Source organism: Dromaius novaehollandiae, chromosome 9 (genome assembly GCF_036370855.1).
Source record: "Dromaius novaehollandiae isolate bDroNov1 chromosome 9, bDroNov1.hap1, whole genome shotgun sequence".
Lineage (NCBI taxonomy): Eukaryota > Metazoa > Chordata > Aves > Casuariiformes > Dromaiidae > Dromaius > Dromaius novaehollandiae.
Genome location: NC_088106.1, coordinates 12,924,903 through 12,943,252, shown reverse-complemented (window position 1 = coordinate 12,943,252; position 18,350 = coordinate 12,924,903). Strand labels below are relative to the sequence as shown.

Genomic DNA, 18,350 nt, shown 5'->3' with positions numbered 1-18,350 from the left:
ATTGTATAATGACTTGGAAACCAGAAGCATCCAATTTTAATAAACCACATGTGGATTTGTGCCAACTTCTTACTTCTTTATTTCTTACTTATAGAAACTGCTGTGCTGGTGGGGAAGGCTGTGAACCCTTTCTTAACCTATTGCCGCTTTCACTAGAGATTCTTAAAAAGAACAAATTCTTTTTCTCTCTCCCATACACCCACAAATGCTTATCTGAAACAATGAGCTGTAGAATTTATCACTACCAGGAAGAAAAGGTTCTTTGTGTCATCTGACATAGCTAGGGCAATTGAACTTGTAAATTTTTTTTTTTTTTTTGAAAAGAGAAAAGTGTAATTCTCTTTCAATGCCAGACTTTGATCAGAAGTGCAGCATTTCCAGTGTGGGACTGGGAAGTGATGCATTGGAGGTGGGTTTCTTGCTCTGACAGCAAGGCAGTCGGTGGACTCAATTTCATGCAAGAAGGAGAGTGCCTTGGGAGCTCTGAAATAGAAATGAAGAATATGGCCATTGTCTAATTGTTAGGCCACAGCAGCCACATTTTTGTTTCTTTAATAAGATAACTAAAAAATAGGCACACTAGGTTTTCTTTTCCCCAAACCTCTGAACTTTTATAATTCTCCCTGTCATATGCAAACATGCTCTCTCACTCCAGGCTGACAACTCCCTTTCCGTTCTTTGCAAAATTAATTTAGCTTTCTTTATTGTCTGGAATATGTATTTGTCAAGGTGTGCTATAAAAGGGATATGATGATCTAATTAAACTTCAGCATTTGATCTACTTAAACTTTTTTGCCCTCTGGACTCTAGCTATCCTCTCTGGTTCTTAATGCAGCATTTCTCAATCAGTGAGGATGAAGGAGGAACTGCAGTCACTAAGCAAATATTTATGTAGTATATCTGGAGTATCCTTTTCTGGATATTTAAGAGAAGTTTGAGTGGGGTCAGTGGTGCAATGATTGGGGACCAACTGTATCACTGGGTATCATAAAGGTGAATGTACTGAATCCTCCACAGTTCTGGTGACAGTTGTGATGAGTGATGGAAAAGAAAGTGTCATCCAAATGACAGAGGAAGAGAGTTGCCCATCTCCTAATTGCTGTCTCTCCAAATACGAATTTCATGTGATGTGTTATATTTTGGATCTTACAGACTTTAGTATAAAAGGTGCTTAGATGCATATGGGCCTCCCTCCCATGTGTTGAATTCAGTGCTACTTTAACCCTTCATCAACACAGATGTTGTTTCCCACCTTTTTCCTGCCTGTCCCTGTTTACAGGCTCCTAATGTAAAATTGGCTCGAACTTTAGTAGTTAGAAACAAAAGCCGTTACCCTTGTTGGTGTTTTATCCATCAGACCAGGGCTACCCCATGTTTTGTTGCCCATGTGAATCACCTTGTTGGCACATGCTGAAATGGATTCTGCTGGGGCTTTGATGGCTAAGTGGATGAGGTTTTGGCCTTTTTGGGCTGGCACTAAGTTCAGGTTGCCTTCATTTTTGTTTAGATGAAGTGAGTTGTAAGTCTTTGCTGATAAAGAAAGAAACAGCATGATATCATTTGAAAATGGGATGCTATGTAGGCTAGGATTGGAGGCTTATTTCCAAGGCCTGTGAGGGATCCTTATCTAATGAGCGTTGCGCTCGTGTGCTGTCCTGGGCTGTTCGGTATGGGCTCTGCCGCAGTATTATCAGCAAAGCATTTGTTCTGTCCGAAAACTTTTTGAAGGAACTAAGTTTGTAGGACAATGTGATGGATGTTACGAAAGTACCACCCTGACTATGTAAAGAGCAGGTTCATCAAAGTGTAAATCATCAGCATTTGCTCGTTGCATTGCATCTGCTCCTCCTTGTTAACCAATGCTCACTTAGCTAGCAGATCCTCACAGCCTTCAGAACAGCCATTTTAATTCCAGCAACTTTGCCACTCTAGCACTATAATTTCTGGGAGATGGACCTTATAGCACTACCAAGGAGCTCTGAAAATCTTTGTGCATATGTGGTGGTTCCCCCCCTCCCCAGTCCGACACCATCTCACAGCTTTTATCCATCCAGCCAAAGGCCTGGAGTGTGTTCCCTTCCAGGTTGTCAGTGCTGCTGCTTAATCACGAAGATAGATCGCAATTGTGCAATATCGTGTCTCTCCACCTTTCCTGCTCCCCACAAAGCCCTGGGAGTGAGGGTGGAGTGCGTGTGGATATAGAACAGCAGAAAGAAGTAGTGTGACAGCATCTTTTGAATATGAAATCTGTTGCTCAGCCAGGAAATTCCGGAGGTTGGATAATAGAATTCTAAAGGTTAAAAATAAATTTGGAAAATAAAATTCCAGAAGTCTGATTTTAAAAAAAAAAAAAATTAGTTTAAGCTGCTTGTTTAATATTCCCTGGGCTGCTTTATCCAGAATATCTGCAAATGACTGATCTGGCCCTTACAGGCTGATGCAGTGAAGAAAGGTTCATAGGAAAGATGGGGGAGAAGACCAGATATTTGTGTGCGCAATGTTTGAGGATAGCACAACATCTTAGGCAGGTCCCTCCTTAATAGTGTTGTAAATTCAAATACAAGTACATAAGAGCAGTATGGAAGAAAGTAATGAAGAGAAGCAGTGAGCAGAGCAGGCACTGGTAGCATTGCCTTTCTCCAAAAAGCAGGGAGACTGCGTATGCCGAGTATCTTACAGGATCACGTCCAAATCTTCTATCTTGCTCTGTTGCTTCTAGGCCTTTCTGACACTGACAGATATCAAAGATCCCATTACTGCTTCGTTAAGGGGTTTCAGTTGTTTTGGCAGCAAAAATTAATTTTGGTTGTGCCTCAAACTCAAGACAGCTCCACTGAGGCCTGGCCTTGCTACGGGTAGCTGTTTGTGCAAGGCAGAGGAATGCTACTCCTGGTTGGGCTTTTCAGCTTCAAAGTGCCTTGAGTTTGGAGTGAGTGGGTGACTGCATTTTAACAAAGTTAGCCTCACTGCACCTGGCCTTGTCAGCGGTAATGGACTTGCCTGGTGCCCTCTTCAACTCGATTCACTGGGTTCATCAGAAGACTGAAGATCAGATTAACACTTTCTCACTCTGTCTGCAAGCCCAATCTTTCAATTTGATTTCTAGCTGGATGTTTCTGTACTACATCAACATACGGAGTTGTTTTGGTCTCTGCTTTGCAAGTATAAAGCTAAAGACTTAGTTGTCTGGCAGAGATTTAATTTTGTTGCAAAAACTGCAGGAGCTTGTCTCTTTGCTGCTTAGATTGATAACCTCTAGAAGCAACTTCTGAAGTTGCTGCTGTTTACATTTTTTTCTACTGAGATAGTGTAGGATGAAAACGTAGGCATATTTCTTCTGTATAACACTAGCAATTCAGGGAGACAGCCACAGAAAGAAAAGCTTTTTGTATGCACTGTTTTCCTTGTGATTTGTGTCTTGTGGTTCATCTATATACCCTATTTTGAAATTGCTTATGGCAGGTGTTTGTCTGCTTGCACCCCCCCCCCCCCCCCCCAATTCCCCCCAGCTGCACTTCTGTTTAACTTACCTTCTGGCAAAATGAGTGTGGAGAGGCCATCTCCATTGATTGTGTTTGGGTAATATCTATTGCCTAGAGCAGTTTGGTTATGCTGCCCCTCAGTTTCACTGTATAAGCTGAGATCACAGGATCAGTTGAGGAGGAAGGTGTATTCCAGAGGAGAAAGCTGACAACACTGCAGCCTTCGTTCGCAGCAGCTGTTTTAGAGATGCTTCATTCAGTTGTCCTTGTGGAGTACCTACCCAGGGATGCATTAACCTCACTTAAGTTATTGTATTTATGGTTCTTCACAGGGGGCCATAATGTAACTATTTCACTGCAGTCAAGAACTGGACATACTCACATGCCTTCCGTGGTGGGGGTGCTGGTCTTCACCCAGTTCTGGTTCTGGTTCCCTCTGTCTCACTTCTTGTCGCTGGCTTTCACCCCAACATGTGTCATTGGCCTTAACAAGGATCTTAAGGTACGTAATGAGTGGGCAGGAGAAAAGTTGCTGATAGCAGCCTAGAAGTCTGCCTTAAGTGGCCTGGGAGGTGTGTAAATGCATTTGTTGGATGTCTCCAGCTTATCTGTGCCAGAAATGGTGCCAATTGGAGGAAATATGAAAATCGGGCTTAAATTGTAGTTATCCATTTGGGATAAAGCCTCAGACAAGTATAATAATGCTGGTGGGGGGAATGGGGATAAGAGAAATACAAAGAGCAGACTTTAACTCCTTTATCTCAAAGTCACTTAGAAGGAAAGGAACTTTATTTAGTGTATGTGGGCAGAGAGCACCCCAGTATCACTCCAGAAGGTCAAGGTGGTTTTTAAAACAAAAACAACAACAAAAAGCTGTGTCTCCCAGATGAGTTATGTGGTGCTCCACTATGTAGACTACAGTTAAATGTTAGCATGAAAGATGTTTCACTCTTACGCTAGGAGAAAATCTCAATTTTGATTATATAACACAGTGTAGATGGGAGAAATATGGATGAATGGATATTTTGGAGGAGAGAAAGTTGCACTGTAGGTGACTTCCTTGTAGTGACTATATACATCACTACAACTTTAAGTCCCTTTTCAGGCTTGTTCTATGCAATAGCCTCTTTCTTACCTGGTATCAGACTCTGCTACGCAGTGCCTCTCTTGCTGAACAGGCTGCATAAAGAGGTGGGATTCTGCAATCACCTGGTATCAGACTCTGCTACGCAGTGCCTCTCTTGCTGAACAGGCTGCATAAAGAGGTGGGATTCTGCAATCACCAGCTGAGATTTTCATGAGGTGCTATGAAATTCGTTATATTGTTGGTGAACACTAAAGCAGCACACTGTCAAAACTAGATAAAGAAACCCCCTGGGAAAGCAAGCAGTGGGAGAAAAGGGTCTGTTTGGATTCCTGGGGGAGTAAACGTGAAACCAAACAGTTGTGGGTGCTGCAGTTTTCCTGTGCATCTGTTCTTCCAGCTGATCAGTTGTGGTATAGCCCCTGCAAACTCTATATGTGCTGGCTTAGTTAATAGGTTCCTTGACCTGAAGAACTGATCTAGTAACTTTTGCGAAATAAAACAGCATTTGAAAGTGGAAGCACTGGGCTGTGCAAACTCCTCCTGTCATTGCTGCAGGTATGGTCTGTGATGCACAGAGCGTGCGTAGGCTTGTGCTGCTCTGCCGAAGCCCTCTGTGGGAATGAGCTATCTTGCTGGATTGCAGCCCCCCTGGACCAAAAGTTTGGCTCTAGGATGCTCTTTTCCACCTGTTTTGGTGCTGAGTATGAAGTCTGTCTATACACAGCTGAAAATTCTTGCTGTTTGAAGGGAGAGGTTTGCTCTAAAATGCCATTTTTCTCTCTGTCCTGAATATTTTATATGGGCTGTGTCATTGCTCGTCTCTGCACCTCCCCAGTGATGAGACGTGCAGAACCTTTTTGGCTGCTTGGCTGTACTGCTGTTTTGACTCCCTTTCCCCATCCCCTAGAGTTTCTAGGGAGCCCAAAGGGCTTTAGGTGAGGTTGTTTTCTAACTTGGCTCAATTGCTAAAACCAGCTACAAGCTGAATGTGTGTTAGAGGCTGCACCACACCCACTGTGCTTCCTCCGAGCAGTCCCTGTTCCCTTATTGCTACATGATGTGTTATAAAGGAAGAGAGCTGAGATCCTGCAGAAATAAATTCAGTCCAAGAACTTGGATGGGCTGTCAAAGCATGTCTTTTGGCCTTGTTTAGGTAGGCAAAAGTAAGAAGGAGAATGTGTGGAAAAGTGATTTAAAAAACAAAACAAAAAACATCCCATTGCCCCCAAAACATATTGTCCTTTTGCAAGAGGTGAATGTCAGGCAGTGCTTGATCTGGCCTAGCGTGCATTGACAGAGCAGATCGTCACTTACCTCTTAAACCAATTTTACATTAATATGAGCAGGCACAGCAACATCAAAACCACAAAAGCATCGAAACAATGAAAACAAAGCATGGTGTGAATAGCGTGGAGTACATGGAGAAGGCTAGGAGAGCTTGCCAGAGTCAAATTATAGAATAATTAAATAACATTGTTCTAGTTGAACTGTTGCCACTGATAACAGTTTCTCAGCTTCCGGAGGGAGAAAAGGGGAAGCTTGTATTCTTAAGATGATCTGTGTTCATCTCTGCTGGAAGGAAAATGAAGCTAAAGTAATTATTCTGTTGTGGATTTTTTTCCCTGCTTTTCTGGTCTCTAACAATTTTTTTTAAACTATTTGTCTTAGATGCCGAAAGTCCAGTACAAGTCCAACTGCAAGCCCTCTACGTTCGCCTATCCCCCACCTCTTGAAGTACCAAAGGAAAAGGAGAAAGAAAAGGTATTTGGGTTAGCTTTCTGTGTTGTATAGACTAACCCCTTCTCCCTCCTAGTATAAACATTGACTTTGATGGCACTAATAGGGAATTTAAAGAGCGAAAGAAAAATTGGCTGGCACTATTGTCTCTGAAAGAGAATTCTGGCTATTTTTTCCTGCTGAGCCTGGGACTGTTGCTGATCATGGCGTACAACTGCTGTGCTACTAAGTGGCTGGAACCTCCCTTGTCTCCACTACTCAAGCAGAAGCATTGATTAAAACCATTTCCCATGCCCTGCTGATATGTATGCGTGTACCGTCTTTGTAGAGCACCTAGCACAATGGGGCCTTTGTCTGTGACTTGGGCTCCAAAGTGCTGCCACATTACAAACATTGAAAGTATTAGGGAGAACACGTCTCCAATAGTCCCACATGCAAGGGCAGAAACGTACCTGGTCTAGGGACAGTGGGGCCATGTGACAGAATATGAGTGATCAGGCCCATGGATCACAGGAGGGGTAAGTGTGTAACTGAGACTATCTAGGTATAGAAGAGGAAAAGGTGAGAACTGTTGGATGACTAGCAGGACAGCAGTGGAATCAATTTGTCTACTGGCTTAAGATGGTAAAAGCTGTCAAGCAGACCACAGCAGCAGGCAAAGCAGTCCCTAGGGAGCAATTGCAGCAGTGAAGACCTCAGGCATGTCATACTGATGAATGACATTGTGTGAAAATTGTAAATCATTTTATCAGAATTGAATGCTAGGCCGGAGAAATTTCTGAACAGCCAAGGAACACAGAAATGAACTCTAATGAAAGGCAAAGCTAGCTGCTCATAGCTACACTCTCGCCTTTGGAATAAGACGTGAATTGGACACACTCCTCCTCTTTCACTCCCCTGACCAGAATGAAACATGCCATGAGACCGCATTTAGCCCAGAAAGTCTCGCCAGAAACCTGACAAATACAGTGCTCCCTGTCCCTCTGAGGAAGCTGTTGCCTTACAGATACAGCTACTGTGGATAGAGAGACATGCTTTCTGGGAGGAAGATGTGCCAAATTCTTCTTTTTGAGCAACTTTGCTGAATGTTGCTTCTGGTAGTTTCTGGCTCAGAAGTACCAAAGCTTTTCACCTCCATAGGGCATTTTGTGCATCCACTTTAAGTCTATGAGAAAGATAGCTGTCTGATTAGGACAGTAGAATAGCTGTAGGTGATTACGAAGAGTGTCTCTATCAAGGTTTCTTTACCTTTGAGACTGTGGCAACAGGTATCCCCGTAACAGTTCCATTCATTGCCCTGTTTAAAAACAAACAAACAAATCTCATGTAGAGACCCAAACAGTAATGATTACTCTCTAAATTAGGAAGTTTGCCATCCTCTTGCATATGCGACTGCATATGCATTCAGAGGGTCTTTGGTTCTGTCTGCGTCATTTTTTTGCTTTGGTGGCACCATGTTCATCTCTTAAACAGAACAGTGGGTAGAGAATGTAATTGACCTTATTATTACCTGTGCTGAGAACTGACCTAACACCAGCTTTTCTTGGTTCCTCTGCTTGGGTAGTTGATGCGCTGCATACAGTGTCACAGCTGTGCTGAATGCCTCCTCTTTTGACATATCCAGGTTTCCACTGCTGTGCTGTCCATCACTGCAAAAGCCAAGAAGAAGGAAAAGGAGAAGGAGAAAGAGAAGAAGGAAGAGGAGAAGATGGAAGTGGTGAGTGAAAATGTCAGAACTTAACTGTCTGCCACCCCCTACAAATGTGGAAGGTGTGACATGAAAGCAGACGCCCACTTAAACCTGTCCCTGCTGTCACCAACATTGCAGTCAATTTTGAGCGCAGTGTTAACACATTTCAGTGTACTACATACACTCCTTAGCATCTTTCTTGTGCATGTGTGTCCTGACTAAAGCAAGAGGCATTATTATTTATAAATTCATTATTTCTGAGAAATAAATCTCCCTTGATAATGCTAAGTAACTTACTTCCTTAAAGGCAGAAGCTTGTCTTGATGAATGTGTGTCTTTAACTGCATAAACATTCCATGTTTTGTGCATTATTTTGTTGTCTGATGTTCATGTTTCTAGACCAAGGGAATTTTATCTCTTATCCATGTACTTTTTTTATTACCATGGAAGAAGTTTAACTAACTTCATGTTCTTGGTACTTCTGGCTGACCTTCTGAAAAAGGACTCAATATTGTAGCACTTGCTTGGTGATGTCTGTTTCAACTGAGACTGCTGAAGAGTTTAAACTTTCTGCTTTTACGCATGTTTAACCCCCGTTAACATTTAACCCCCGTTCACCTTCTTGGCAGCGATTTCTTATGTGCTTTGCCTATCTATCAAAATGCAAACACGCATCCACACCAAGCTCAGGACCAGCTGAGCTTTGAGCACAGGATCCCTCCTCTACTCTATGCTATGGTGATTGCTTTGGTTCTCTGATGATTTATATCAGCTCATAGATCTGAGACTGGAACTTGTGTTCCTCATCTGCAAATACATTGTCATTCTAGAGCAAGCTGAAATGGCTGGATAATAAATTTGCAGTGGTTGATACAGTTTGGGAAATACTTGGTGGTGGCTAAAGTTCTTGATATAACCTGACAAAGGACCTTTCTTTTGTGCTCTCCTAAGAGATGCAAATGTATGAACAGCAAATGTAAGCTGGAAATGTGTTATGCTGATAGGCTTAATAGAAACCTTTTTGATTCCAGTTTAACTTCTGTATGAGAAAAATGCTGTGTTCAGGGACTTTTTGTCCTTTTTAATTTGAAAATGAAACACACAAATGGTATGTGAAGGAAGTGTGGCATAAGATCAAAACTGCATGTGTAAAATGCTTTCCTACAGCTATTTAAGTGGTGGCCACATCTTAGGTTCAGGGTACTGTTTGGAAGGTATTAATGCTGTTGCACTGAACTATTTACAGCTGACTCAGAAAATGAATCATCTCATGTGTGCACGGTTGAATCGCTGATTTTTGTCATCTTGGTCCTTCACCGATGTTACCTTGCCATCAAACATTGCCTTTGCTTTCAGTTATTCTTACAGCACTATATGCTAAGCAAAACATGCTGAACAGATGAATCTTTCTTCCAAGATTTTTACAGCCTACAGTTAAGTAAAGGCGGCAAGAGGAAGCAATGTATTAGAAAGGATTCACATGTTGTGTCTGGGTGTGTGTGCACCCTTCAGCTGTTCGAAAAGTTTTCTTGGCTGAATTGAGCAGAAAAAATAGGATAGTAAAAAGGGAGCTTGCTGCCACCTGCTGTGTTTGAGTTGAGTGTTTTGCCATTGTCCAAAGGTTTTGGAGGTCTAATTGCTTTCCTGTTTTTCTCATATGCCTGTTATGTGACTAGCAATCCATAGCTTCCAAGTGATGTGCACACAATGATCTCCCTGCCAGAGAAAGTTCCATCTGCTGTTACAAGACGTACAATCCATTTGGTGGTGTTCCATGCCTGCTTTCTTGATCACTTCATTCCTGGTTGTTTCCATCTTTCCTGCAGTCTTTTTTATTTGCAACTCAAAGATGTTCCTGAGCAAGAAGGAAAGCATGACCCATGTTCTTAAGTATGTAAATGAGACTGTGCTTTTTCTGTCTGAGCTTTTGCCTCCAGCTGCTGAGTCAGTGGCTAAGAAGGGTTATCTGAATTCCCTAGGGAGTCACTGGGATGCGTCATTTTGGTTGAGCTGCTGTCAGTACCAGCAGTGTGAAATTTCAGCAACAGCTTTATAGCTGGGAAGAGATCAGGGCAGCTTTCAGCAATTTTCATGTGCTCAGTCATGCTATTAAAGATGCTTAAGTTGTGAACAGAAGTGGTGACTGAGTTTACAGAGCAAGTATTAGAAAGGGAATCCAGAGGTAAACTTTTCCACTGTCCCTTCCTGCTGAACTTTTTTTCACCTGCAGTCAAGAGTTAGACTTTGCCTTGATGAGAGCACTCTAGATTCACATCAGTATTGCCGGTGGTATAGCTGATAGACATGTGGTCAGCTTGTTCCTCAGCAGGAGAATAGCTTTTCACCATGCTTTTGAATTACTACCTGTGTTAGGAATAGCAGCTAGTACCTTACCCTCCTGAATTGTGGAAAGGTTAGAGACTGCTGTTAAAAGCATGCTGATGTTGTCCTTCCCCTCTGCAGGATGAGACTGAAAAGAAGGATGAAAAAGAAAAGAAAAAAGAGCCTGAACCCAACTTCCAGCTGCTGGACAACCCAGCCAGAGTCATGCCTGCTCAGCTCAAAGTTCTCACCATGACGGAGAGCTGCCGATATCAGCCTTTCAAACCAGTAAGTGCCAGCCTCCCAGATTGTGCACTTCACAGGGCATTTCCAGTGCTGGGCACATGTGTAAGAACTGCAAAGTTCTGTGTGTATGTGGGAACACCACTCAACTGATACATAACTCTAATGTGTTTTTAGAGATTTGCAACTTTGCTGTTGTCATATTTGCTTTTTTAAGTCTCATTCTTCAAATGATCAAATGCAATTCTAGTTGGGGGAAAGCTGGAATTGCCTCAACCCTTTTCATCATGCTAATGCCACTTTATTTTTCTTCTGCACTCTTCAGACACTGTGACCCAGAAACCAATCAGACATGCTCTTTGTGTATTAATGATATTCCTGGGGTCATAAAGACAGAGCCATGATAAACATCTTCATTCACTTGCACTTGCAGCAAATTATAGTATGGATTTGTCTTTCATAAGACTCTGTGTTTGTTCTGTGCTGAGATTACTGTCCATCACGCTTGTCAGGAGCATGAATGTGAAGAAAGACTGATTGAAGAGTTCCATATAAGCTGTAAGGATACAAGATTTAGAGATAGACATTTGCTAAAAAGAAGCTGACAGAAGAAGTCGAGGACTTTATGCCATGGACAATATTAGAAATTAGATGGCTTTCCTATCTTTTAGAAATGGTCTAGGAATAAAACATGTTTAAGGGCTTTTCTGCTTTCTAATATCCTACTTTTACTGATCTCAGATCTTTATAATGAGCTGAAAAGTTTTACACACTTGTTGTCAATGCAGTGAAATACATCATGACCTGTGCTGGTGTCTTGTTATTCTGCAGTGAGGTTTATACCTAAATGGAATTGTTTTTGCATTAAACAAATTTATTATTCAGTTACACCTGACCTTAGAAAAGTGCCTTCATTTTCTGCTAACATAGAGAAGATATAGCATGTGTTTGTCAAACGGAGAATGAAAAAGACCTTGGCATTAGCCCAAAGGTTACCTAACTGCCCTGTGAGATGCTCCAATGTATTGTAAAACTAACAAGCTTGCTCCTGGGCGCAAGCCTCCTGAGTCAGCTTCTTCTGGCTTTTATTTATAACATGCTAGACTTTCCTGTTTTGCAGGATTGTGCACGGGAAAACTGTGGTGTTCAGAAACGCTATTTTTCTCCAGGAAAATACTTGTGTTTTTAGGAAATGGATTTCTTGGAATTCCATCAGCACATTGGAATCCTCTGTGCATCATCCCCTTTTGAAATGTCTCCTCTAGCAAATCTGTCAAAGGACTTTTCAGTTTCTACCCTTTAAAGAGAGGAGGTGACCCAACTGGTATTTCAGTTGGGAAGATCTGTGATGCCGTCGAGTAAATGTCCAGTCATGCAGCTGTAATGTGAATGTAGGCAGCCGTTTGCTTCAGTTTTAAAAGAAGCCGTGTCCTAGTACAGAGCTGGTTAGCAAGGGGCATGCAATTTCTTCCTCTTAACTCCCCCTACAAAGAGGTTTTGAAGAGAACAGAACGGTGCTTTTTTTTCCCTCTCTCTCCTTCAGGGGTTATGGTCTGTAACCAAGGAGGCTCCTGGAATGGAGCTATTCTGGAGCTTTGCTCTGCCATGGAGAATGCCAGAGTAAAATGCCTCTTTGAAACGCTGTTTATAGCCTGGAATCCTGATGTGGTCAAGGCTCCAATTCCAGCCAGGCATGACATAGCGCTGCCTTTTTGCACTTCATGTTTAAGTCCTGGAGATGCGCCGATTTGCTTTAGCCTGGCAGGATGTTTGGTTGTGATCTTTGTAATTAATTCCCCTTTGTCTTACGAGGTTCTGTTAATAGGATTCCTCAGTCAGTGGAAGTTGGTGATCAGATTAGTCTCTGTTTCAGATAGCCTCCTGGGAGGTGGCTACACAGAGAGGCTTCACTAAGCTTTGTTGCCCTGTAAAAGTCTATGTTGCCTCATAAAGCAATTATGAATCAATTCGTTTTCATGTGGAAAGTGCCACACTGGGATTAGGATTCTGGACTCACAACTAGGGTAAAGCTGTGAATCCAGAAGCTGTTTTCTGTTGAACTGAGATTTAGCTAATGGAAATTCAAAAGGTAGCCTCATAGGATCTGTCTGTTCCATCCACATATCAGGCAGGCATCCGGGTGGGTGTCAGAGATGCTTTGCTCTCTGAAACGTCCCCTTTTTCTGGGAAAGTCACACCTTTGGCACAGACCCAGTCAGCAGAGAATCAGCAGATACAATGCTATTTCTGATACGAAGGGTCTGCAAACCTGGGTGTGAAGGCCACCATCAGGTAATCTTTGCTGTGACTTCTCCATCCATGAGCAGTCAGGAGAAAGGAACTACTTTTTGTTTCTCTTGCTGGATACCACGGAATAATTCTTAATTGAACAAGCACACAAGGAAGTAGTGCTGTATGTATGACTATACATGGAGAAATAGATGAAATCAGAGCTTCACTTGCTCCATTCTCCTTGCAGAGATGTGAGTATGAATGGCTGGTGGTTCCACTAAGATTTTCAGAAGCCCTTGTGTGAGCATTTGGCCTGGAAATTCAGTGAGCTCAAATGAGCTTGTAATGTGAGTCGCATACAAGTGAGGAAATGTAAATTGATGTGCATCAGTCTGAGTAAATCTTTATATTAGTCCCACTCCTCTTGCAACTGATTTTTTGTCACTGCCTATACAGTAGTTGTTTGATGTAATCTGTAGCTAGCTCTTGAAGACCCTCTTCTCCCTTTGGGGTGAATTGAGAATTCATTCCTCCCGATCAGGAATCTAAGGTGTCTCATATGGCCTAGGATAACACCATGGCTATAAACACTCCACCACAAGGCACAGGTGAGCAGCCCTAACACTCACTGCACTTGTCTTGCAGCTTTCCATCGGAGGCATCATCATTCTGAAGGACACCAGTGAGGACATGGAGGAGCTGGTTGAACCTGTAGCAGCTCATGGTCCGAAGATCGAGGAAGAGGAGCAGGAACCTGAACCACCGGAGCCCTTTGAGTACATTGATGATTAAGACCTGAGGTACAGTGTAGCGTGCAGTCACCTTTGTTAATTTCAGTGAAGGAAAAGCCTCTTTGGATCGACCAAAGCATTTGCCAGTGCCCAGCATTCTTGGTTTTGCCCCTTGACTGCTTCTGTACCAGATTCAGAAACACATGCTCTGTCCTGATTTGAAGAGTTTGGTAGCAGTGGAAATGAAGCCCCTCTTCTGGATCAGACCTGACCCAGTCGTGCCAGGCCTGGTCTCTAACCATTCAGACTTGGCTACTCTTGAGTAGAACCTCAGTGGGCAGAGTCAGAGCAGCCTGTGCGGTCTCAGACAACAGCTGAGCTGGGAATAATTGGCTCACATTCAGTGATCCCAGAGGGGCAAGTGATTTGTGTAACAAAGTTGTCATCTACTTAACCTCAGTGTGGCAGGTTTGGTCAAAAGAGAACTGCCCTTCTTTTTAGTCTTGGGCTCCCAACAATTCTTCTTAGGATTTAAAGACACCCCTGTCACGGGCTCTGTGACAATCTGAGCCCCACTGAATAATTCATGTAGGTCTATCCCAGGCAACGAATGGTGCACTTCCCAGGTTTCTTGCCTAAAGTGCCTGAAATGATGTGCAGGTTTCTCACTGAGAGGCAGAAACCCAGTCGCTTTATTTCCAAATATGGGCTGGCATGTCCCAGTGTTCCCAAGAGCAATGATTGTGTACTTGAATCGGTGGACAGGCAGGAAAACAAACTTCTTGCTTAAAAACTGTAAATGTTGCGTCAGTGGCAGACTCATGTATGTGTGTGTGGGGCCAGCCACAAGAAGCCTTAGTTAAATGCATTTGCTTTTCTGGTCTCTCTCTCCCCCTCCTCCAGGATCACGTCCTCTAAAGAAGACACTATGCTTGATATCAGAAAGACAGACGTGAAGACCTACCTATCGAGATCTGCTGTTCAGTGCATGCAGCCCCCATCTGTGCTGAGCTAAAGCTGATAGTCCATGTTTTATGGTTGAAGAACAGATATATGCTATTTAGTGTACTCTTTCACAAAACCTTGTTTTCAAATAAATATATTAAAAACTCTTGACAGAAAACTTGCTGCTTAAAAAAACAAAATGGAGAGAGGCCTGGAAGCCCCCTCTTCTCCTCACCCCAAACCTTAGAAATTAGAGCCAATTTACCACCAGGCTTTGTCTTCCTAATCAGGTGGCTGCTCATTGGAGACATGCATCTCCCTCCAGCAAGGCTGTGACTGATTCTACTTCTCCACAGAAGCTGGGATCTGTGCACACTACTGCTTTCTCTAACACTTGTTTAGACTTAGCAAAGTCACTAACTCCAAGCTGGCCCAGCCACAGCACTGATGCTACAGAGAGGGCAGGTTTCTGCTTGCCAGCAACCAAGTTTGCTTCCAAATTTATCTCTGTGATGTTGCCCCTTGCACATCCTTGTATTTGTATGTCAGCGCAGGGCTGACAGGAAGGCTCTGGGTGTTTGTGATGGGGAAGTGAAGGCATGTTGCCCTGTTTCACAGGATCCCGTTTCCTTCTGTGTGTTTTCACTGCTTTCATCAAATGTGAGTATAATAGCTGATGTGGTCAGACAGCTAGAAATACATTACAGACCTAGATGGGGTGAATCCAGACATGCAAGCTGTTACACTGATGTGCATCATTAGCCAAGGGGGAGTTTACAATCAGGAGTATGGAATGAGCAGCAGTCAGAAGGAAAGAATGCAGCTTGGCTGTTCAGTGTCCGACTAGCCGGGCCTTCACCTGTTGGGCCTGTAATGCTTCAAAGGTTGCATCACCAGCAAGCCAGACACTTCAGGCCTGGTCAGCTGTAAACCAGCTGTTGGGTTAACCTGCATCACTTGAAACAGCACTTAACGGAATGAAGTTTTTATTATATATATGTGTGAGAATATTGTGCTCCATGTGAACATACCCCAGGTTCATATGCATCTGTAATAATGCAAGACAAATCTTGCATGTAGCGCCTGGGAGTTTTTCCAGCAGATGGTTTATTTTGGTGGGTGTTACTATAGCAATAGAATAGTCTGTCTTTGTTCTCTGCAGAATTTAAGCGCTACAGAGCAGAGGTACTGGACTGAAAGCCAATTTTGAGTCCTAGGCTTCAGTCACAAGTTCCTGAAGTTGAAATGTTGTCTCAGGAAGGGTGCTGGTCATAGCTTGCTGTTCTCAATGTGATCCAGATATGCAAAGCTGACAATGAACCTGAAATGGCCACAAACAACTTTACTGTAGGTAAAACTGGATATAAAGGTAATGACTGCTCCAACCCCATGGTCATTAAAGGCAAGACTCAGGTCTTGTGCAAGAAACAGAAGCTGGATGAATATAAATAATACAAGTCTTTCTAGTGCTTTAATCCCTTTCGGTAGGTACATATCCCTTATTCCTGCATGTTTTTCTGACACTGACCAGTGTGATATGTGATTTATTTCAGATAATTTGTTAATAACACCTTGTGTCATCTTACAAAAGACTGTGCAGAGGTGAGGACACTGGGAGAGGAAAAAACTTCACTTTGGGTCATTCAGCAGCCTGTCGGACTGCCAAATATTGCTTGGAGATTGGAGTCCCAGTAGAAATTCTGGGAAAAGTCAGCTCAGAGAAAGATCAAAAGTCCTATATTGATGCCTTTGCTATGCTGTGATCAGTCTGCTTCGATTCCCAGGTATTTTTGTGAAGACTTTAGACTATAACAGACATTTGAGGGTAGCTGGTGTATTCCCTGTGCTTGCTACGCTGTTAGTGGAAACAGTTCACACTGAGCCATGTACTGCCTGGGGCACCACCCAGAAAACTTAATTTGTGTGCTAAATGATCTTCCTTTGCCCGTAAGAGCACTCCTGCCTCTGGTAGTGATGTTGTCTGGAACTCCCTTGGCACAGGCAAATGCAAAATTGCCCTGAAGTGATTTCTGAGGCACTATTTTGGGACTATGTGGTAAGGTTATGCTCATGTAGTTAGATTTTTAGAGGAACTTTTGGTGACTATGCGGGAAAATTGCTGTGTGTGTTGGGCTGGGACACCTGGGAGGGAAGCCTGGGAACTGGCCTGTCTGTCCACGCTTTCCCAGTCTGCTACGCGCTGCATTTCGTCTTCACTGTGTAGACGCAAGTGGGAACTGCGTGGTTTGGGAGGGACGCTTCAGAGATCGTATGCAGAAAAACATTTGCTGTCTTGGCTTTCTCTCCGGGGTGCTCAGCATTTTTCTACTCAGGAAAATGTCAACAGCTATGCAGCAGTCTTGGAAAGAAGTCTAGGGGAGGGGTGGAGAGGGGCTGGAGGAGCACTGAGATGGTTGCTGGTTAAAGGGCAAAGCAAATCAATTAGCTGGGTGCCCTGGTAGTGTGAAGGAGAAAAGCTGATGTCCACACCTCAACTCTGAGGAGTCCCCCTGGACAGAGGGAGGGACAGGGAGCGGGAAGGGGATGCTCTGTGAGTTGATGCTCTGAGGAGGGCAAACCGCTCCTCTGGGTAGGACAAACATGAGGAGTGTTTTCTAGCAAGTGTAAATTGACCTTTGCTGGAGGGCTGATGATTGAGAAGTCCTTCCTTTCTTGGAGAAGGCATGCATATTAAGTGTTTTCCAGGGATATTCAGCCTCGTTTGCACCTCTCTGGAAAGAAGGCTGCCCATTCAACAAATAGTTGGTTCATTAGGCATAGGAGCTGGTACGTTGTTGTTGATAGACAGGATTTCCCTTCTGAGACTCGTCTTTCCTCCCACAGTGAATTTAAGACTTTGTGGTGCAAAATGGTGTGTCCTACCTATAAAATGATCCATTAAAAGGGATTCTTTCTAACCCCTACATATTTCTTTGGTTTATCAGTAAGGCTTGCTGAGGTTGCTACTCCACAACTGCTTGAGGTGCGACACTGTAACTTGCTGAGGTGCTGTGCCTTTACAGAATTGCTGAGGTGTGACTTGTGACATTTGGAAAACGCCAATTTGTGATTTTGTAAAATTGCTAGGAAAGCTTTGGAGGGAAAAAACATAGGAAAACTCCATAAAGACCTCAGGAGAGGTAAATCAAACCTCTAGAAAGACTCCAGAAAACTTTCCAGGGAATGCCCAAAAAACCTCTAGAAGTCTTTTAGAAAGGCAGAAGACCACCTCGAGAAGGCCTCTGGGAAGGTCCTAGCGCAGCTGCTGTCACTGACTCACTGCTTCCAAATGCGTCGAGTGAGGTACAGCTCCAGCGTCCTGGATGCAGCCATCCTGCTGTCTCCACTTTGTTGACCAGCCCTGCCAGCTGCTCCCTGTTTCGAGGCCCTTCCCATAACACAGCGGATGCCAAGGGCTAGCTTTCCGCAGCTTCGGGTCTCCAGTGGTGTGTCTGTCACAGTGAGATGGCATCTGGCAAGGGAAGCACCAGACATCAATGCAAGTACCTGCTGGAGCTGGGGTAAAGCCTGCAGGGATGGGTGCTACCCTGCAGATACGATGGGCTTGACTGGTTTCCATGGGGATCGACGGGGCTGGTTGCTGTGGGACCAGCTTGGTGTCGTACTCGGCAGAGGGGGGGGATGGAGACAGCCACTGGCTTTCTGATCCCAGCTTGGTGTCTGTGTGTGGGGAGCTTGGAAAGTTTCCCTGCTGCTTTAAATAATGTCATTTAGATACAGTGACTCATTAGAGCTGATTTCTTAGGAAGTGCCATTCTCCTGGGTCTGTTCAGGGATGCTGGGGAGGAACCCGCCCTGGGGTGTTTGCCAGGGGCTAATTAAGGCCTAATGCTCCAGGATTTTCCAGAGGGAGAGGCAGA

The 18,350-nt window shown here is 43.7% G+C and overlaps 1 protein-coding gene across 1 annotated transcript in view; it reads left to right on the top strand.

Annotated features, from left to right (window-relative positions):
* Positions 1–14,637, top strand: part of PSMD1 (proteasome 26S subunit, non-ATPase 1) — an 81,917-nt gene extending 67,280 nt beyond the window's left edge. The window contains exons 20-25 of the mRNA XM_064516751.1: positions 3,815–3,984; positions 6,238–6,330; positions 7,931–8,023; positions 10,460–10,606; positions 13,439–13,593; positions 14,428–14,637. Of these exons, the coding sequence (XP_064372821.1) occupies positions 3,815–3,984; positions 6,238–6,330; positions 7,931–8,023; positions 10,460–10,606; positions 13,439–13,585 (650 nt within the window). The 3' untranslated portion in view covers positions 13,586–13,593; positions 14,428–14,637. The remainder of the gene's footprint in view (positions 1–3,814; positions 3,985–6,237; positions 6,331–7,930; positions 8,024–10,459; positions 10,607–13,438; positions 13,594–14,427) is intronic.
* Positions 14,638–18,350: the final 3,713 nt, after the last annotated feature.